The sequence below is a fragment of the Pyrenophora tritici-repentis genome, chromosome 7 (assembly GCF_003171515.1).
Source record: "Pyrenophora tritici-repentis strain M4 chromosome 7, whole genome shotgun sequence".
In the NCBI taxonomy this organism is placed as follows: domain Eukaryota; kingdom Fungi; phylum Ascomycota; class Dothideomycetes; order Pleosporales; family Pleosporaceae; genus Pyrenophora; species Pyrenophora tritici-repentis.
Genome location: NC_089396.1, coordinates 218,893 through 239,497, shown reverse-complemented (window position 1 = coordinate 239,497; position 20,605 = coordinate 218,893). Strand labels below are relative to the sequence as shown.

General features: G+C 48.1%; 8 protein-coding genes across 8 annotated transcripts; 5 read left to right on the top strand and 3 right to left on the bottom strand.

Annotated features, from left to right (window-relative positions):
* Positions 1-6,017: 6,017 nt before the first annotated feature.
* On the top strand, positions 6,018-6,137 carry PtrM4_124960 (uncharacterized protein; the record flags this gene model as incomplete). The annotated part of the gene is made up of 1 exon (XM_066108684.1): positions 6,018-6,137. One exon carries the CDS (start codon positions 6,018-6,020, stop codon positions 6,135-6,137), a length of 120 nt encoding a protein of 39 aa, XP_065960676.1.
* A 907-nt stretch (positions 6,138-7,044) lies between these two features.
* Positions 7,045-8,238, top strand: PtrM4_124950 (uncharacterized protein; the record flags this gene model as incomplete). Its single annotated transcript, XM_066108683.1, has 2 exons — positions 7,045-7,141; positions 7,370-8,238. The coding sequence occupies 2 exons, from the start codon at positions 7,045-7,047 to the stop codon at positions 8,236-8,238; spliced, it is 966 nt and encodes a 321-aa protein (XP_065960675.1).
* A 121-nt stretch (positions 8,239-8,359) lies between these two features.
* Positions 8,360-10,984, top strand: PtrM4_124940 (uncharacterized protein; the record flags this gene model as incomplete). The annotated part of the gene is made up of 1 exon (XM_066108682.1): positions 8,360-10,984. One exon carries the CDS (start codon positions 8,360-8,362, stop codon positions 10,982-10,984), a length of 2,625 nt encoding a protein of 874 aa, XP_065960674.1.
* A 1,134-nt stretch (positions 10,985-12,118) lies between these two features.
* Positions 12,119-13,595, top strand: PtrM4_124930 (uncharacterized protein; the record flags this gene model as incomplete). Its single annotated transcript, XM_066108681.1, has 4 exons — positions 12,119-12,356; positions 12,414-13,233; positions 13,284-13,464; positions 13,515-13,595. The coding sequence occupies 4 exons, from the start codon at positions 12,119-12,121 to the stop codon at positions 13,593-13,595; spliced, it is 1,320 nt and encodes a 439-aa protein (XP_065960673.1).
* Positions 13,596-13,873: 278 nt separating this feature from the next.
* PtrM4_124920 (uncharacterized protein) lies at positions 13,874-14,953 on the top strand (the record flags this gene model as incomplete). Its single annotated transcript, XM_066108680.1, has 1 exon — positions 13,874-14,953. The coding sequence occupies one exon, from the start codon at positions 13,874-13,876 to the stop codon at positions 14,951-14,953; it is 1,080 nt and encodes a 359-aa protein (XP_065960672.1).
* Positions 14,954-15,066: 113 nt separating this feature from the next.
* On the bottom strand, positions 15,067-15,901 carry PtrM4_124910 (tyrosinase central domain protein; the record flags this gene model as incomplete). The annotated part of the gene is made up of 2 exons (XM_066108679.1): positions 15,067-15,598; positions 15,666-15,901. 2 exons carry the CDS (start codon positions 15,899-15,901, stop codon positions 15,067-15,069), a joined length of 768 nt encoding a protein of 255 aa, XP_065960671.1.
* A 461-nt stretch (positions 15,902-16,362) lies between these two features.
* Positions 16,363-17,898, bottom strand: PtrM4_124900 (uncharacterized protein; the record flags this gene model as incomplete). Its single annotated transcript, XM_066108678.1, has 1 exon — positions 16,363-17,898. One exon carries the CDS (start codon positions 17,896-17,898, stop codon positions 16,363-16,365), a length of 1,536 nt encoding a protein of 511 aa, XP_065960670.1.
* A 1,018-nt stretch (positions 17,899-18,916) lies between these two features.
* On the bottom strand, positions 18,917-19,099 carry PtrM4_124890 (uncharacterized protein; the record flags this gene model as incomplete). The annotated part of the gene is made up of 1 exon (XM_066108677.1): positions 18,917-19,099. One exon carries the CDS (start codon positions 19,097-19,099, stop codon positions 18,917-18,919), a length of 183 nt encoding a protein of 60 aa, XP_065960669.1.
* Between the last annotated feature and the right edge of the window lie 1,506 nt (positions 19,100-20,605).

Below are 20,605 nucleotides of genomic sequence, written 5' to 3'. Positions count from 1 at the left end.
TCGCGTTCTACAAGTTATGTTAGTATATAATTGCTAGAATTATTGACTGCGTCTGAGAGAAACAAGTAAAGGGGAATACTGACGGAGAACCTAGGCTTCTGAAACCTATATTATTATTATTATTATTATTATTATTATTCCATTAGAGTCCTTTCTCAGTCAGAGACTATGTAGGACTTTGGCCGAAGGCCGTTCTATCTTGGTTTTTGTTGAGAAAGAATGACTCTCTCAGTCATGGCATGTAAGTGTGTCAATTGCTAACTATACAAAGCTCGGCTAATATAGAGCGGTGTGGGTCATGTGACTTAGCGTCCTCGTGACAGGTGACCGGAATATTCTCAACACTCCCCATAAGCCGATCAGCTGTACCCACTACTTTGTATAGGTCTTGCAGTCGAAGCTTCTTCTCCCTTTATATGCTTCCACTGAACGCCTTGCATGCACTTTCCAACACTCCCCCAGAAGTGCCTTGTCAACAAGAATGAAACCTCCCTGTCACCCTATAGTGGCCGTTACGTTGCGAGTCCCTCAAGTAAAGTGAGGTATCGGCCGAGTGAAGAGTTGAGGAAAGAGGTCGAGAAAGAAGTCGAGAGAGAAGGTCGAGAAAGAAGGTCGAGAAAGAAGGTCGAGAAAGGTCGAGAAAGAAGGTCGAGAAAGAAGGTCGAGAGAATTTTCGCGTTTGAAAATCAAGGTAGAATCGATATCACCAACATACCGACTCTCCCTCGACTCCTACGTGAGAGTCAGCGCTCCCTCAGCTTGGTACTCCCAGTACTCTAGCTGTGTACGCTCTCCTCTGTCCCAGCGCTCCCCCAGCTTGGTACTCCCAGTACTCTAGCTGTGTACGCTCTCCTCTATCCTAGCGCTCCCCTAGCTTAGTACTCCCAGTACTCTAGCTATGTACGCTCTCCTCTCTTGTTGTCCCCGCTCCGTTCCTCCGCTCCTGCCTCCTTGTCTGTGTCCTATTCAGGGCTCCAGACCCTAACACCCTTATTCTCCCCATCGTTATATAAGCCTTTGCTTCTTTGCGTTTATTTAACGAAATCCTTTGGAAAGAAGATAAAAATCGATCGAGAAATCGGGTGGGGGTAGGTGGGTAGCGTTCGAGAGAGTAAAAAAACTTCGAGCACCGTCAAACGGTAGGTTTTCGAGTTTAAGGAATTGAAAGTAGCTGTCGAACTGTAGCTACTAGTTTAAAAAGAAGGTCTCGAAAGGTTACTATCGATAGGCAGGCAATTCGAGTTGTTTTCGGAAGAATCGATGGTTACCGTCGGTAGGTAGGTATTCGAATCGTTGTCAAAAGGTTGGTTGAAAAGGGATAGAGCAACCATTGCTCTCTTCGACTCGCGCGTCGGAATTGGGTATAACTCGCCCAAGGTATCTTCGAGACGCTCCCAGCTTCTCCGGACGATAGTCCATTTTTCTTCGGACTTAATACCCTTCGCGGTAGCCAGGGCGACGGCCCAGTGTCTTCAGGACTTAATACCCTTCGCGGCAGCCAGGGCGACGACCCAGTGTCTTAGAATATAGAAGGCGACGACCTCCTGGGTTGTTCTGGCGTAGACACGCATATACCAGCTTGCTGCCCATATCGAAGAAACGACACTCCGGACACTCACAATGCACACGCAAGCGCGTAAGCCGGGCTCATAACCTGTTGAGAAAGAATGACTCTCTCAGTCATGGCATGTAAGTGTGTCAATTGCTAACTATACAAAGCTCGGCTAATATAGAGCGGTGTGGGTCATGTGACTTAGCGTCCTCGTGACAGGTGACCGGAATATTCTCAACAGTTTTTCTAATTACGTGATTTTCTGGTATGGTTCGCTAATATGGTTTTTGGCTTTTCTACAAAAGATAGCTTGTATCTGTTTGTTGCTAGGTGCTAAAGAGCAGTTTGATAAGTAGAAAGAGATGTAGCAGCGGGCTCTTGTGGCAAAGGAGAGGGTTGTGGTTTTAGTTTTATACAGTGTCTCTCTGTAGGTCTTCTGGTGGCTGTCCTAGGTACCATTTTCTTGTTCCTATTCTGGTGCTAGTGATAAAAGCTAGGGTTGCTTCTATACCTATACTAGTGTGGAGTAGTAGTGGTAGTGTGACTGGGCGATGTTTAATTGTTTGTAGGAGCGTTTTTCGATAGTCTTTGTATAGATGACAGTACAGTAGTAGGTGTTCTGGCGTTTAGATGTTTTGGCAGGTGCAGCGATTAGAGTCTCGTTTCTTAAATCTCTTTAGGTAGGAGTTAAAGTATCCGTGTCCTAGCTTAAGAGAGTAGAAAGCGCTAGAGGTTACTCTTTTCGTGTTCTGTGGCATTTGGATAGTTTTGCTGATTTTAAGAGGGTATTTGGCTGAGTAGGTAGCTTTGTTTAGAGCGGTTGCTCTTGCTTTGTATTTCTTATACTCTTAGCGTTGTTCCGTTTGTTGTATCCTTTTGATTGTCGTGCCTAGGTAGGCAATGCTCTTTGTTGTTGATCTGGGGTCCTCTTTGGTTGCTTCTTTTGCTAGGTAGTCTACTCTTTCGTTTCCAACTATATCTGTGTTTCCAGGTGCCCAGAGTAGGTGGATGTTTGCTTGTTTTCGTCGGATCGTATTTGCCGCTTTTAGACATCGGAGTTGCCAATGCTGTCCTAGGTTATCTGATAGGTTTTTAAGCCTGTAGATTGCTGCTTAGTTATCTGCGTAGACCTCAAATTCCTGGTCGGTTGTAGCGTTCTTTGCTGCGTATTCGAATGCTTGTGTGATCCCTTCTAGTTCGCCGTTGTAGACTAGCTAGTATTGTCTAATATTAACTGTTTCTAAGTAGATCTCTTGCTGAGTTGAGTTGTAGACTGCTATCCTAACTCCTATTCCTTTTCCTTCTTGTGTTTGCGAGGCGTCTGAGTATATTGTCGTGTAATTGTCTAGCCTTGTTTTAATGTAGGCTTAGTGCGCATTTGCCTCCTTTTCTTTGGATTTTTGAGAGACTGTTACGGTATAGTTTAGAGTATCCCATGGCCTGAACCGGTATGGGATAGTCTGCTCTGTGTCTCTTTTGTTGTTTTTAGGAATTACGTTAGTAATAGTTTGTAGCTGTCTGTGCTGGTTTAGTTTCTTTGAGCGTTAGAGATTAGTTGATTAGATCCGAGTTATTGCCTTTGCAATTAGATAGGTGTTAGCTAGCAGGTTTGCTCTGCTTGCGTAGTTCCGGATAGTTGAGTTAAGTCTGATTGCTGGTGGTAGTTGTCAGATTGTGATGGGTTATCAAAAACGGGGATAATAGTATAATAATATGATGGGGATCGATTGTATTGTTCTGGTCTGATGTCATGTTGTTCTGTTGTCCAACGCTGTTCGATCAGTTGGGTCGCGGTGGATTGTGCGTGCTGACTAATTTAACTGATCCACAGAATCCACAGCTCCGAACACCCGGATTTTGTCCACCACCCAAAATATGCCTATATTCTGACACACCCCCTCAGCTCAAGAGCCTTAAGCTAGATTAATCACAGCTAAGCTGCTCTAATTGAGCTTAGATCTCTACAACAGGTGACTAATTGTGTGGCTCTCGATCCCTAACTTCGACCAGCCCTAGTTGGATTAGAAAGCCCGTCCACTAGTTTACTAGGAGTACTTTGGTGAGGCTATCAGCTATCATCTTAGAGGATTTTGTGTATACTACTTTGATCCTCTAGTTCGTCACTTCCTGTCGGAGCCAATGGTTGTGGATATCTACGTGTCGGAGCTTCGTGGTGAGTCTTGATACTGCTTGAGTTACAAGACGGATCGTCTGTTGATTATCGCATTAGATAGTAATCGTAGGACTCGGTAGCTTAACCTTAAGTTCACTAATCAATTGTAAGGTAAAGATCGCTTCTTTAGCTACTTGTGAGAGTGCTAAGAGCTCTGCTTTAGTTGTTGAAGTAGTGACGGTATCTTGCTTGCTAGATCGCTAGGCGATCAGCCCGCCGAAGAGTTTAATCGCGTAGCCCTAAGAGCTTTTGCGATCTAGAGTGTTGTCTGCAAATAATGCGTTACTGGCTACCTGTATAGCGGTGCCGCCACCCAATCGTAATGTCAGCCACTTAGTGTCGGATAGGTAGAGTAACACTCGATCCGCAGCCTGTTAGTGTTCCTGACTTAGGTTAGCGAGAAATCTGGCTAGTCTAGACGTCGCAAAAGCAATATCTAGGCGTGTATTAACAGCGGCGTAGAGGAGAGAGCCAATCTTCCGCTGGTATCGATTGATCTTAGACGGGGTAGCTAGTCCTTCTCTAGGCATAAGCTCGCTAGTCGCTATAGGAGTATCGTGGCGGATTGTCTAATCGTCTACTAGTCTATTAATCTTTTTATAGTAGGCAACCTAGGAGAGGTAGATTAGTTGTTTAGATCGATCCTTAATCACCTCGATCCTAAGGAACCACTGTAGATCGTCTCTACTAGTGATAGAGTATCGCTGCTTAAGCTGATCTATTGCTTCTTAAGCCTTCTTAGATTAATCCTTGCCATAGGCTAAGATAATATTATCTACGTAGTAGAAGATAATAATTCCGTCTTTAATTATACAGCAGGGCTCGTGGAGTACAATCTAGAACCTAAGTTAAGTGAGCGTCGCTGTGAGATCCTTCTGCCAAAGGAGTGGGGATATTCTTAGCCTATAAAGAGCTTTCTTAATCCGTAAGATAGTGCCGGGCTTCTAATAACCCTTTAGCATCCGCATATAGACCTCTCGATCTAACGATGTGTAGACGAAGGCGTTAGTAACGTCGTACTGTTTTAGTTTAAGATTGTGTTTAGCAGCAATTGCCATAAGTAGTCGAAATAATTAGCTAGCTAGAGTTGTAAAGGCACTAGTACACTGCAATAGTTAGGATGCCTCTAATAAGTGAGATTGTGTGTACAGATCTATATACAAGTACGAGGGGAACTTTATTATTCCTCGCACGGCCAACTGCCAGCGTGGCACGTGATTGTATGGCACGTGATCGCGTGAGGGATCGTAGGTTTGATCCATCACAAGAGTAGCGGCGTAGGTGTCTTAGGAGTTGATATTGCGCTGCTGATTACCCCGCACAACTAATTAAGCTTTACACTTAATAAATTGATTAGCTTTGTTAAATTTGTAGACATACACCCACATGCAGTCTAGAATCTAGTGTCCTTTAGATTTAGCTGCTTAGTAGGGTACTTCTTCCCACGAATTAGTGACTTTATAGCTGTCGAGATGTGCACGTTGTGCTGTCAGATATTCACTCTCATCTGGAATACTGATGAAATAGGTAATAATGGTGATGATATTGATCATTGATCGTGTGTTGGTTCTGTCTACGGTTGTGGGCACACCTGGGGGGTGCCAAGCCTTCCTGTGATCCGATTGGCTCTCTCAGATGCCGGTCGCGCTAGTCTAACCAGCGTCTGTACGCTCTCATCTTCAACAGTGCTATTATCTGACATGTGCTTCTTTAAATAGCTCTCCTAAAGGGTGCTAATTAAGATTAGTCCTGGCTGTCGGTGGATTAGGAAGTTGTAATTAATAGATCTTAACTCCTTTAGCGAGTAGCTGGTGAAGTTGTGCCTTATTAATTAGGCTTCTATTATGAGTGCCTATAGTCCCTACCTTTAATCTAGCCATGAACGCTGCGGCCTATAGAACTGTTTTGGATGATTAGATTTTAGGAGTGGATCGAACATTTCCACTTATAACTAGGCGAGCAGGACTGCTAGTGGAGGTGTTGATAGAGGAGTTAGCTAGTAATCTTAGATCTTTCGACCATTGTAGTACCCTAGCGGATCTTCTTCCTCCTCTGTGGTATTGATGCTTTCGTCGTCTTCATGTGTCAGATAGCAGGCGTGTCGAGCCGAAAGTGCCGACACCGCTAGCTAATAATGGGTTAGCGTCTTAGCAGAACAAAACTCTCAGCGCGCACCTTAGAACAGAGAACAATACAATCAATCATGAACATCCATCACTTTTGTGCAATATCTCATCTAATCTGACAATTAAGAGTCTCACTGCCTCTATAACGAGCAACGAACACGCAATAATGGCGACAAACCAGAGCCAGAGGGACGCAACAGTCATCCTCACCGACTCGAGCAAATGGATCCCCTGGTACCGCCAAATCAAGATGCAATGCGAAGCCCTAGAGATCTGGACATTGTAGATCCAGCGGGCAACACTCAGCCTCGTACAAAGCCGACCGAACCTCTCCCTCCACTCGTATCCGACTATGAACCAGCCGCTGCTCTGAGAAATACATCATCAGCTCCATCCTCTCTACACGAACCGCGAGAGCCAATGCCCGAGCGCCTACACAAGATACAGTTGACATAGTCAACCCTGCTGTTCAAACTCCAGCCATACCAGCTCGATACTCAGAACTCTCAGCGGAGGGGAAGGAGGCATACGATGGGGACTCAAGGGAATTCAAGATGGTTTTTGAATCATACAAAATACGCGAACGAAACTATCGAGACGAACGCACAAACATTGCGGCAATGATCAGACACCTGAATGCAACAGTTAGCCCACACCTTCAAGTGAGCTGCTTTGAGGAACATGGAACTCTCCGCACCTGGATCACAAACTCCAGGTAGCAGTTGGAGTAAACCTCGACGATGAGATCAGAAGGGTACGAGAGAGGTACCACGATTCCTTGAGACCTATGAGAAGCCCGCAAAATTGGAATCATGGCTCAGCGAATACGACCAAGCTGCAACTCGCGCCGAAGCCCTAAAGATAGGGGACGTGATACAAAGCAAGCTGGTTGTGGACGACTTCCTAAAAGCAGTCTCTAAGATTGCCCCAGCATGGATGGCAACATTCACTGGAGCGGGAAGCGACCGGAACAATATAGAAAGAAGGCAGATGATGAAACTCTTCCGCGAACACATGAGCCTAGCTCACCCAACACGAGGCAAATCAAGAAGTGCCTTTATGACGGGTGAAGCAGCCTACGCGGCGAGCGGTGAATCCGACTCGAACACACAGGGGACGCCTCAAGTGTGCAAATTAGAGCGCCATCTACCAACCCTAGCCAGGGAAACCAAAGGCAAACAAACAAACGCAAAATGAATGCACCTGGTAACAAGTCCAAGCAGTTCCAGAAAAGGAATACAGCAGAAGCTGGCGACATATGTCCTGCTTGTGAACAACGCCATGACATCAGTAGCTGCTACTATGTCAACCCAACTTTGGAGACCCCAGATTGGTTCAAACCGAACAAACACATCACAAAGCTGGTACAGTACAAACTTCAGCATGATGCAGACTTACAAAGAATAATACAGGAAACAAACCTGGAAACGAAGCGACCACGCCTAACTACGGCATCACGATCAATTACACCCTACATTAAGACATCACAAACACCGGACTCAGTCACTGATTGACTAGATGGACGCGAGATCTCGAGGCTGGACGAGGGCATGATGAAAGCGGCATTCAATGCGAGCAATCAAGGATACCCATTAAAGGATGCATTCATCCTGGATTCTGGCTCGACGACGCACATCTGCAACAACCTCTCAAGGCTCGAAGAGGTACGCCCGCCTGCGATGGGAGATTACATTTGGGCTGGCAACTCAAGGGTTTGGATACAAGGATACGGAGCAGTCAAGGTGACGGCAGAGAGGGCTCAGGGCAAACAAATTCTACACCTGAGCAATGTTGCCTGGTGCCCAGACTTCCTCTGCAGCCTCGTATCATTCAGGCTGCTCCGAAGACAAGGTATATGGTGGGACAATCGAGAAGACCCGACAAGCCTACGACGATGGGATGGTTCAACCATTGCCACCTTATCGGAACACTATGGGCAATGGGTTATCGAGCCACCTACTACATCAACTTCAGCCTTTCATGTGCGTATGAATCGAGCCAAACGATCACCACAAAAGGCTACTGCCATATTATGGCACAAACGACTCGGACATCCCGGGCCGTCCGCGATCGAGCACCTCGTGCAGCAATCTGAGGGGGTGAGGATCAAGGGCATCACTACCGTGGAGTGTGACGCCTGCGGCAGGTCAAAATCGAAACGACAAATACGCAGGACGCCCAGACTGAACGACGAAGGGCCAGGTGAAAGGGTAGCCATCGACTTCCATGAGTATGAGGACGGCAGTTTCACCAAGGAGAAGAGCCAAATGCTGGTCACTTGCCGACGGTCCCGATACACATGGGACTTCTACTTCAAGGACAACAGACCGGCTCGCTCAATCATTCGCCTCCTAGCAGACTCCGCAACAATCAATCGATCGACATGATTGATTCCTATATAGGTTAAAGAGTTACTTTATTAGGCAGCCTTTAACCTAGATAGGAATCAATCATGCCGATCCGATTGATTGTTGCGGAGTCTGCCTCCTAGGCCTCTTCGTCCAGTTCATGAAGAAACAATTCAACATCACAGTCAAAGTCATCGAGACTGACAACGAGATCGTTACCGTCAAACAAGAGGTCGAAAAATGGTGCACGTCCCTATCAATCAAACTCGAGCCCTCCGCTCCAGATACTCAAGCTCAAAACGGAGGAGCCGAGCGCTCAGGGGGTGTTATAAAAGAAAAGGCACGCGCAATTCGACTGGATGCAAACCTTCCATGGGAACTCTGGCCAGAAACTACCAGAGCGGCGGTATACCTATACAATCGAACGCCAAATTACCCAAACAATTGGAAGACACCATACGAAATATTCTTTACACGCGCAGCTGCCATCAACGGCATAGTCACCGGACCTCGAAAACCAAATCAAGCTCACCTAAAAGCATATGGGTGTAAGGCTTTCGCAATGACAGACGACACCCACAGAGGAAAGTCCAGGCTACAGAGACTAGATCCGAAGGCCTGGATTGGATACCTAGTGGGATACCAGTCAACGAACATTTACCGCATATGGATCCCATCCATGGCAAAGGTAATCAGCACTCGCGACGTAGTGTTTGACGAAGACACAATCTTCAACGGCAAGACTGAGGACCTGATGGACAATCTCATGCACAACACCCTAGAGGAAATCGCAACTTGGGTGAGAACAGTCGAACTCCCAGGTACTCAGAGCCAACAACCAGAAACCGAGACGTTCTACGAGGACGATACGACGCAGGAAGAGAGCCCGCGCACTCAGAAAACCAGATACCACCAAGGAAGGAAGGTGGTAGAGGCATATCTAACCCCGCCACCAACTCCTCCACCTGTGGCCTTGCTAGTTCAAGGAGAGGTGAACAACGAGGATATGACGAACATGTCCAACCAATCAACATCAATGACCAGTCCATGGGCAGCCGCATTCATGGCCGGCACCGAATCAGGACACATTGGTCAACACGAAGGAAAGCCAATCGATAAGGCTCAGGTGAAGAGACTGCTATCCAAGGGAATCAAGCCCCATCGCAACCAGCTACCGCCACTCCCAACAGCATACTCAAAGCTAGAAGACCATCCACTATACGAAATGTTCAAGGAAGCAGAAAAGACACACCTTCAGAGTCACCAACAAATGAAGTCATGGACTGAGGTCCAAGCATCACCAGTCAAACGAGCAGGGCACCAGATTCTAGACTGTATGTGGGTATACACCTACAAACTCGACAAGCATCACCGCCTCATCAAATGCAAGGCAAGATTGGTGGTAAGGGGAGATCAACAACGCAACATAACCTCCCAAGACACATATGCAGCAACATTGGCAGGACGCTCATTCAGAATGCTCATGGCAATCGCCGCCAAATACGATCTTGAGCTGAAGCAATACGACGTCACTAATGCTTTTGTGCATGCTGCAATCGACAGAGAAATATACATGAGGATGCCAAAAGGATATCAGAAGCCTGGCACTCTACTCAAAGTGCAAAAGGCACTCTACGGGCTCCGGATCTCACCATCACTGTGGCAGAAAGAATTCACCGCAACTCTTGCTTCGATAGGGTTTCAACAAATACCACAGGAGCCATGCTGCATGATCAAGGACGGAGTTATCATCTTCTTCTATGTGGACGATATCATCGTTGCGTACCATTCAAAGCAAGAATCAGAGGCAATGAAGGCCATAAACCGGATCCAAGAAAAATACGCTTGTACGGGAGGAGACGACTTACAGTGGTTTCTCGGCGTAGAGGTCATGCGCAATCGCAAGCAGAAGACCATACAGCTATCTCAAGCTGCATACGTCGACAAAATCAGTCAACTCATCAACCACCAAAATGTAAGGCATGATACGCCAATGTCAGGCATCGAACTCCGACCACGAAAAGGACTCGCAGCACCAGCTGAAGTCAGCAAGTACCAACGCAAGATTGGATCTCTGCTGTTCGCAGCAGTCACCACAAGACCCGACATCGCCTTCGCAACATCGCGCCTCGCTCGGTTCCTAGTCAATCCAAGCATAGAACATCAAGAGGCAGCGGACCGCGTACTACTCTACCTAAGAAAGACAATGAACCTAGCTCTGGAGCTAGGCACAGGTGAAGGTCTTCAAGTAGCAAGTGACGCATCATTTGCAGACAACACCCTGGACAGGAAGAGCTCACAAGGCTACGCCATTAAGCTGTTTGGCGGCCTCATCTCCTGGAGAGCAAGCAAGCAGGATACCGTTACTACTTCAACCACGGAAGCAGAATTACTTGCTCTTTCCCAGGTGGCCAAGGAGGCCATATTCACGTCGCGACTGCTGAGGGAGCTTCGGGTAACTCTGAGCGATCCAACAATCACAATCAAATGCGACAACCAACAGACCATCCGACTAGTCACAGAGGACGTAGCCAAACTTCAAACAAAACTTCGGCACGTTGATATACACAATCACTGGCTACGACAAGAGGTTACCCGAAAGGTGATCAAGGTAGAGTATGTGCCGTCTGACAACATGATCGCAGACGGGTTCACAAAGCCACTGCCAGCCAATAAATGGGCCAGGTTCCTTGATCAACTGGGACTCGTCGAGCGCGAAGAAGCCCCGCTCAGAGAGATTGAGCTTAAGGAGGTGCAAGAGCAACTGGAAGGCCTCATTATGTAGGATCGATCAACCAGTTTATGCAGCTTGCAATATGCCTTCCAAGCTGAGGGGGTGTGTCAGATAGCAGGCGTGTCGAGCCGAAAGTGCCGACACCGCTAGCTAATAATGGGTTAGCGTCTTAGCAGAACAAAACTCTCAGCGCGCACCTTAGAACAGAGAACAAAACAATCAATCATGAACATCCATCACTTTTGTGCAATATCTCATCTAATCTGACAGGAGGAGTACGGCAGTATACAAAGGGGTTTGTCTGTCCGTGAGTATTAGTAGCGCCTTCTGCGATGGTTTGGTGTCTCCGAGCCATTATTAATATTATATTACCTACTAAGCTGTTGATTAGCCATCACGTGAAGCACAACCTGTCATAGTCATGTGAGTGTCGAGGTAGTCGTCATTTCATTGGCATCCGGACGATGTTAGTGCGCAATATGAGGTAAGAGTGAGAAATCTCGGTAGAGCTCTCGTCAAAATCATGTAATGAATAGTACTTCAGTTTGGTCCGAGAACGTGATGTTAGTAGAAAGCGCGGTTTCTCCCTTACCCGCGGAGTGACACGTCTTCTTCCCTTCTGTGTTTCTTCATCTTGAACCTCAAGATATCTCATTTATTTGACTAAAAAATATGCTAACATGACGCTTTGCGTTCTGAGCAACGATGCCATTGTTTGTCGTTGATGATGGCACAATGACTAAGCCCATACTAGCATGATTGTATCGGCTCAAGCTCCTCGGAACACCTCCTGTATCCCCCCAAACTTCATCATCGCCATCTCGCAAACTCGTTCCAAACCAGATCTACAGAGTCGACAATGCGTGATTAGATGCCGAAACAATATGCGGGGAATGTGTCCAGCCGTGGGACATGGAAAAGATAGATTTGGCCGTTGGATAGCGCAACGGTGTGGGATTGGCGTCTTGAACGTCGCCCCGCTGTAGCGACGTCATTGTCCAAGAACGCGGCTTGTGTCGCGTGTGAGACAGCAGCGATGGCAATGGTAGGATCCGCTTCCCTGGCCCCGTACTTAAGGCCCAGTTGAGCATTCATCGTCGTCCAAGAACACTAGTGTACCGATTCGCATCATCCACCACACAGCCGCCCTTCTAGCACACCATACTCGACGTTGATCTTCTCACCATGGGTATTTCCGTTTCTGAACTCCTTCCACCATTCACGGGTGCGATACAGGCTTCGATTTCAATTCTCTTGACGATCGGATTTGGCGTTGCTGCAGCGCAATGTAATCTGTTGTCGCCGAGCTCGGCAAAAGAGGTGTCGAAGCTATGCGTTCGCATGTTTCTACCTGCATTGTTAATATATAAGATCGGATCAAACTTGCATCAAGATACCGGAGTTCGATATGTACCTATCTTGAGTAAGTTCATTGCGCTCTTGGATATTCAGGGGGCACGGTACTTACAAAGAAAACCAGTATGGTCAATATCGTATCCGCTCTTCTCCATCCTCATCGGTCGCCTCCTTACGCGCTTCTTCAAGCTCCCAAACTGGGTAGCGCCAGCCGTAGCTTTCAACAATACAACCTCGCTACCGCTTCTTCTTATACAATCGCTGAAACAGACGCATATTCTCGATTCGATACTGATCAATGGAGAGTCGGCAAGCGCAGCAATGTATCGTGCCGAGTCATACTTTTTGGTGAACGCCATGATCAACGATTCGCTTACTTTTGCGCTTGGGCCTAGGCTGCTGAGACCAGGTGACGAGGACGTACCTGACGACCATGAGGGAGATAATGACACGGACGGACATGATGAACAAGCGGTTGGTGAAAGCGGTGATATCGAGCGTGGACCGGACGGGATTGTGAATGAGGAGACTTCGCTCCTTCCACATCGAATTGTCAAAGCTACCAATGGTATTGAAAAGAAGGGGTATCTTAAGACGCGGGACTGGTACAACGGCTTGCCGCCTTGGCTCCAGGAGGTACTCGACATCACATGGCAGTTTGCTAATGCACCCCTATTGGGTGCTGTCGTTGGCACTATCATTGGTCTAACCCCAGCTCTCCATCGCCTCTTTTTCAATCCTAGCCATGAAGGTGGTTATTTCAACGCTTGGCTTACCACATCCATCAAGAATGTAGGCGAGCTTTTCGCATCCATGCAAATTATCGTTGTCGGGGTAAAACTCAGCACGAGTATGTTACGCATGAAGCGCGGTGAGGATAGCGGCGATGTGCACAAGTCTAGCTTGGTACTAGTCGGCTTGTTGAGATTCGTGATTTGGCCTTTGTACGTATTGTGCTAAACAGCTGAGCATCTCATATGTTAACATTTATCAGGATAAGTATCCCGCTTATCTGGGCAATTGCGTCTAAGACCAAGTTGCTAGATACTGATCCGATGCTCTGGTTTACGATGATGCTGATGCCGACTGGACCGCCGGCAATGATATTGGTCGCCTTGACGGATGTGACGGGCGCAGCGGAGACCATGAAGATGACTGTCGCGAAATTCCTGACTGTAAGTACATGGGCATCTTGGGTCGTACTACCCAGACTAACATGCAATAGATCAGTTACGCAATTACACCCATGATTTGTTTCGCTGTAGTTGGGGCTTTGAAGGCTACCGAAGCCGCAATGAAACAATAGCGTTGGAAAATGAATGGATTCGGGATGTCTTATAACCTTTACCTCCAAATTGACCTCTCAGATACAGTACATTTTTGGAAGGGCTCACTATCACCAAGGCCAGGGTCGATACTTTCTCCTTTGGGGAGCCCGCATCGCTCCTTCCTATATAGGCTAAATACCGTTCGCTAAAGTGGGGCAACTATTAGCACAGCAGGTATACAAGTACCTGCAGAACCCCAGTTCTTTTTCTCGTGACTTGTCCAAGGGTCACCCCAACATTGATTTCATGATTCACGATGCAGCTACTCGCAGTCTTGGTATCCGTTACTTCGCTCGTAGTTGCCTATCCCAAGCTTCCGCACAGGCCTCTCTCATGGACCCTCACGCCAACAAACAGCACGAGTCAATTCCGCGGACTTTCACCCATCTCTGAGGACGTTGTTTGGGTATCAGGCACTGCCGGTACCGTACTCCGCAGCACCAACGCCGGCCTTTCATGGACCAACGTCTCTCCGCCCTTGGCGTCCGAAAACGCCTCAAACTTCGAGTTCCGCGATATCCAAGCTTTCTCCGCTTCCGCAGCCGTCATTCTGTCCATTGGCGAGGGAAACCTATCGCGCATCTACCAGACTTCCGATGGCGGCGTCAATTGGAAAAACACATTTGTCAATGATAATGCAGCTGCATTCTACGACTGCATGGCTTTTGAGAAGAGAATGGGGCGACAGGGCCACGGCGTCGCTATGAGCGACCCTGTAGATGGAAAATTCCGTTTACTCGAGACATGGGACGGTGGGGCGCACTGGTCAGTCGTTTCCAATAGTAGCATGCCCGCAGCACTACCGGGGGAGTTTGGCTTTGCAGCGAGTGGCACGTGCGTTGAGGCTGCGGCGGGCCGGTGGTATGTCACTACAGGCGGAGTGGATCCTGGACGTATCTTCTACACCACCACCACGTCGGATGGCGTGAGTGGCGGGTGGAACGTTTCGGACTCGAGGATTGCCGGAGGCGCCGCGGCAGGCGTCTTCTCCGTGAGGTTCCGTGATGCTTGGCATGGTGTTGCTGTGGGCGGAGACTTTGAAAAGCCGAATGCCAATAATGCCTCGGCGTCTTGGTCGAACGATGGTGGGGTTACTTGGAATAGGGCATCGTCTTTTCCGGCCGGTTATCGTTCGGGTGCTAGTTGGGTTCCGGGCAGGCGGCAGATGGCAGTTGCAGTCGGGACGAGTGGGAGCGACTTCACTGTTGATGGGGGGAGGAATTGGATGGGTATTGGCAATGGGACATTTGATGCTGTAGAGTGTGTTTCAAAGGACGTCTGCTGGGCTAGTGGATCGGGTGGGAGAGTTGCAAGGTTGGATGTGAGTGGACTTTGAAACGTTAAATTTTTGTATACTCGCAATATGGTATTAAATTACATAAAAAAAGATTGGTACTTGTTAGAATCAACCAAAGCATTCGTTCATCCCCCTGTCATGACTGGCTATATCTAGGCATATATATAGCAAAACGGCCCGTCGAGGGTGTTCATAGCTTCCCGCACAGTAATGTTGGGTGCACCAACATAATCACCCAAAGAGATGATATCGTCGAGCGTGCCATTCCGCCCACCACCGCCCAGCAAAGTTTGACCAGCGATGGCATACTGTCTGCTCTCAATGTCAAAGTTTTGCCACGTCCACCACACCCTATCAATCATTCCGTGATGCAGGAAGAAAGTCGGATCTGCAGGAGAGTTGTAGATATCCGAGCCAGCGTCTCCACCAATCTGGTAGTGGCCAGCAGCGTGTACGCCCATGAGACCTTGCTCAAATCGACCCTGGCAGTCGTCCTGGAAATTGGCAATGTCTTTGTTCCCCTTGATGAGAGAAGAGACCTCAAAGTCATTGGTCGCGTTGGCAGCTACCCTATTGATGTCGCGACGAAGGCAGCGCGGGTTATAGCCCATGCCATCGGCTTGCGGGTTTGGCTTTAGATACTCGTTCATCAGGGATCCACGCGGGCCCATGTTGATCGTCCAGCTGCAAAGGCATGTTAGATAACAAATTCGCCGCATGCAGCGTGTTGTGCCTTAGGAAGAAAACTTACTCCTTGAAAGGACCAGAGGTAACACAGCCACCTCCGGAACCAGGATAGAGGCGAACTTGGCACCCTTCCGTAGTCGACCCGATACACGAGTAATTCCTCCCCGGGAGGTACGATCCATCTCCGGACAAGCTGGTGTCGCTGCCATCCAGCAATGGGCCGCTCGTGGGGTCGTGCGCATAGTGAGCCCAGTTCCAGTATGGTAGGTGACCCTTGTAGCCGCATTCCTCGCGAAGCATCTTTCCAAACGCCCAAACGTAATACCGATGCCAGGCCAGGAAGTTTGCTGTTCCGTGAATAGTATGAACTTGCTGAATGTGAGTCACGACAAGATCGTCGAGTCGACTCTTTGCGCCAGGCGCAATGGAAGCAGGAGTTTTTGACGGCAATTTGGCAAGACAGTGAACGGCATCGATATAGTCCAGTTTCTCGGCCCGAGGCAATGATCCCCTTTGGTAATGTTAGGAATTGCTGTTTCCCTTGATGACAGTGTATGTCGTGGCTTTGCTTACCATTCCTTTCGCACAAGCAGTGATCGGAATGGTCTGGTCTGGTCTGGTCTGAGGGTACAGACCAGACCAGACCAGGTGCTTACATAAGGACCGGTCCGACCAGACCGGTCCGACCAACAAGACCGCCAAGAATGAGGCTGAAGCAAAGAAGGAAGCCGAGGAAATGTGTTTTACTACTGACTGTCAATCTAGTCGTCTTCGTTCTCACTATCCTCGATATCGCTGTTCCCCTCAGCTTGGGGCTTTCCATACCAGGCCCGGAGACACTCGCACGCTTCTATAATATCTGCCTTCAGCCTACCACGGCGATCGACGATAGTAAGCTTCGCGCTACTAAAAAGACGTTCGCATTCATCCGACATAGGCGAGATCGCAAACATGTCTAGAGCGAAGCGAGCGAGATCTCGTTGGGAGTCGTAGCGAGATAGCCAGTACGCAATAGCCTCATTGCAACCTGCCTCTTCGTTATGAAGCCGGTCAGTAGAGATGTATTGTTCATACAAATCAGTTGTAGAAACTGGAGCGTCTATTCGAATGCGCTTATGTTCCCGCTGGCGATCAAATGCTGGGTCAGGATCTCTCTCCTTCCTGGCTGGTGGTGGCAGCATCTCGACAGGGTACCTTCCCTTATACTCTGTCTCCCAGAGATGCTTCACCGCTAATTGTGCGTTTTCAAACCACCTCTTCTTCTCTTCGTCGCCATGAAGAACCCACTCTTGCCTGAACCATCCCCACTTGCGATATGGATCAAGGATTTGAGCCGCATAATATGCCGGTGGAAGGTCAGTATCTTCAGGGAATCGATTTTGCCAATTCAGCTGCTGATTGTTATAGTACTCAACGCACTTTAACCAAGCAGCATCAGCGCAGCCTTGAAGGTACTTCCATGTAAAGTTGTTATCGTCCTCAGTGTGGATGTCGTGGTAGTGATCCTTCGTCTCGCTTATCTCCCGGAGAAGGCAGTCCAAAGTTGAAAACCAGTCCGCAAGTGACGTCTTCTTACCTTCAGAAAGCAAAGTTGCAGCATAGAAGTCTTTGAGAGCGAGTTCAATCTTTTCAAGCTCAAACCAGTGCTGTCCATCAAGCTTAAAGTTCGCGATCCCTACGGAGCCCTTTCCAGGTACATGACGAGCCGAGAAGAGCTCTAAACGTTCTCGAACATTTAATGCACGTGTAATCGAATAAAACCATGAGTTCCAGCGGGTCGAGTTGTTCTGGATAAGCTCAAGCCCGTCGAATTGCGAAAGATCTCCGCCGATAATAATTGTAGCAAACTCCTCACGCCGTTGTGGAGTAAGCCTGATGTATCGCACCAGGTTGTGAAGACGACCCAAACATCCGAACTTCTTCCAGAGCTCTTCCACCTTCGTATAGTCGCCACGTTGATGATGCTTCTCCAGCTTCGCAAGATACTTCTCACAGTTTCGCCCCATAAGGAACGCCTGGCAACAGAGGTTGATGACATGGCCCAAGCAACGCAGCCGGCGATGACGACGTTGTTTTGACTTCATCCATGGGCAGAGATCCTTGAGTATAAACTCAACAGCGGTATCATTTGCCGAGGCATTATCCAGCATAAAGTATCCAATCTGATCTCCGCTAATGTCGTATTCTTCCAGCAATTCAAGGACCACCGATCCAAGATTCTCTCCAGTATGTTCGCCGTATATACGTCGCATACCTAAAGCGGTAACACGTCGCATGCCGGTAGTATCAATCCACATAGCGACGACGCCTAGGATAGCGTAAGGGTTTGGTGAAGTCCAGAGATCAAAGGAGATAGAGATCCTACTCCGTGAATGGTGTAGGTCCTCCCTAAGCTGTTGCTTCTTCGATATGAATGCATTCATTACCCAGCTTCGGATAGTCTTCGCAGCCTTCGGGAGGTGGTTGAGTAGTGCCGGATTTAAAAAGAGGAGTAGTTCACGAAAGTACTGGTTCTCTAATTGAAAGAAGGCGATATGGCAGTACACAATCCAACGAATTAGAAGCTCTTTAAACTTCTCTACTGACTCCTTCTAGAAAAAGGTGCTGGAAGCAGCCCCATCCTTTTGCTGGTCGATTATAGACTTCCGTACAGAACCCTTTCGCTTGATGCCACTCTGGGGATCAATCTGGTGCTTCTGTTCCAGGTGATTCCGGATCCTAGAAGTGCCATTGATGACAAACAACTCTTGCTTGCTCTTCCCAACCCTGCACTCATGGCAGTAATACACCTCTTTCTTATCGCTATCTCGAATGTATTGGAGTCCGTACTTCCAGATGTGTGATGTACCTTGACGGAAATCCTTCCTTGCAATTATTGCACGTTTCACGTACGTGATACCGCCCTGCACGAACTCATCTGGAGATTCGTGATATTGAATAGGAGTGGGTGATAGTATAGGGGTGGGTGATGACGTGGGGATAGGAGATGGAGTAAGAGACGTTAAATCTAGTCTTATAATATTCGATGGGGACGGTGAGGTTGGTGTTGAAGGCTCCATAACAATAGTATATAAGTAGGTTGTTAAGGACTTGATTGTTCTATGTAAGTAGAAGACTTACCTTGATCTTAATGACTCATATTGTGCTAAATTTTCTGGCTAGATTAGTCTAAGATCTAGTCACGTGGACCTATTTATAGCCGGACCGGTCCGATCATCTAGACCGGTCCGACCACGGTCTCAAAAAATCGCCAGACCAGACCAAGTCTTGGCGGTCTAGACCAGACCAAGACCAAGTCAGACCAGACCATTCCGATCACTGCGGCACAAGTGCAGTCTCGAGAGTGCAATTGCCCGTTCCAGGGTATCCGTTCGAGACATGGGCCTTCAAGTTGACCAACGCTTGGTGAGCCAATGCGTCATTCTCCATGTACTTTGGCCGATCAGTGACATTGGCGCTGGCAGCGAGGCCGACGAGGAAGAAGATTGAAAACTTCATTGTGAGGAGTGAATCTGAAAATGAGGTGATGTCTCTGTGCATTAGGCGAACGCCTGTATATTTATAAATCCTACATTTCCACTCTGCCCTGCCAAACTTGCCATGCAGATGCCAAGTTCATTGACCGATGCTAAACAGGTAAAGGTTCCGGTAATTTTCCCCGCGGCCTGTATATAGGCGACACTGACACAGCCTACCTGCTTCGACCTGCAGCGGCAAGACTGTATAGTATTCCCCGTACACTGAGCTCCGACATTTGTAGCGTCATGTTCTTGGCCGCCAATCTGCGCTGCTCCTAGTCTAGTGCTTACGGTTTCCTCTTTAGCGTTGTTGTGTAATATTAAAGCCCTTAGTCAGTTTGGACCATATTCCCTGCAAAGGGCGCAATAGTAACAGGACGTGTATATTAACACCGCAGCCGTTCACCACGCAGTCCGGAGCATTGCTGCAAGATGAGGAATTTTCATGGCGTGTTCCCAGCGGCATCACGCCAGAAAGTTATTTGTGCCGCACACCGGTCGAGATCGCCTATCTGTTTGCATTAGCGTTCTGTCTATCATGTACTGTTTGAACATTTTGGACCCACCAGCTACCCGTTCATCGGCCTTGTTCTATTTGCCACGAGGGTTCCAGTGCTTCTCTGATCTTGCGCAGGCTTATGAGGCTTGTCTGATGTACTCTGTGCCTGATCGACCCCATTACACTTCGTCTAAGCTTCCTTGATATCGTGGAAACTGATGTATTTGCAGAAGGTCCAATGCTTAATGTATCTCTATAAAGGTCTTTGAGTTACCATGAAACAAGCACCAGGTCTTCTAAGAGATCATGTGTCCCCCTAGCGCTGGTCCGTAGCAAGCAGTGCCGCTAACGTCTGCATTCCTGCTCCCGCACTTTAAATTGTGCCTTTCACTTCATCTAATCCACAGCGGAGGTTAACAAGAATGAAGATGGCGGAGAACCTCGAAGGGAAAATGATTTCATGCAGATCTTGTAAGCAGAAATTGCGGTGCCGGGGAAATCATAGTAGAGCGACCCATAAGGCGAAATCGAAAGTAGGCCCGTGCAACTTCGCGGCAAAGTTGCACGAGAAGGAGATCTTGGGCGACTTCTTGCGAGTGCTCTACCTATCTCTCCCTCCACACCAGGTAACTTTGCCAGCTTACTGTGATGCTTCGTGCGTGGAAGATACCGATCGACTAGCGGCCCTTATTTCGGTCGTTCTATCGTCGTGAAAGTGGCTCGAGCGTACGGAACATTTGATCCTGCCAATACAACGAAGAAATGGGTCACTCACCAACAAACCCACCTAAAATCCTAGTTCCCGTTATCTGCAAAGCCGGGGTGGTTCAGTGGGGGCACCGATGTCGCTGTATCGGTTACTAGGTGCCATACTTCGAACAGCAAGCAGCCCTGTCAATTTTTGCGTCCGACTGCCTCTGTGGCATAGATTACAATACTTCACCGCTCCGACAGATTCCTGTTCCGAAGAAAGTTAATTGCCCGAAA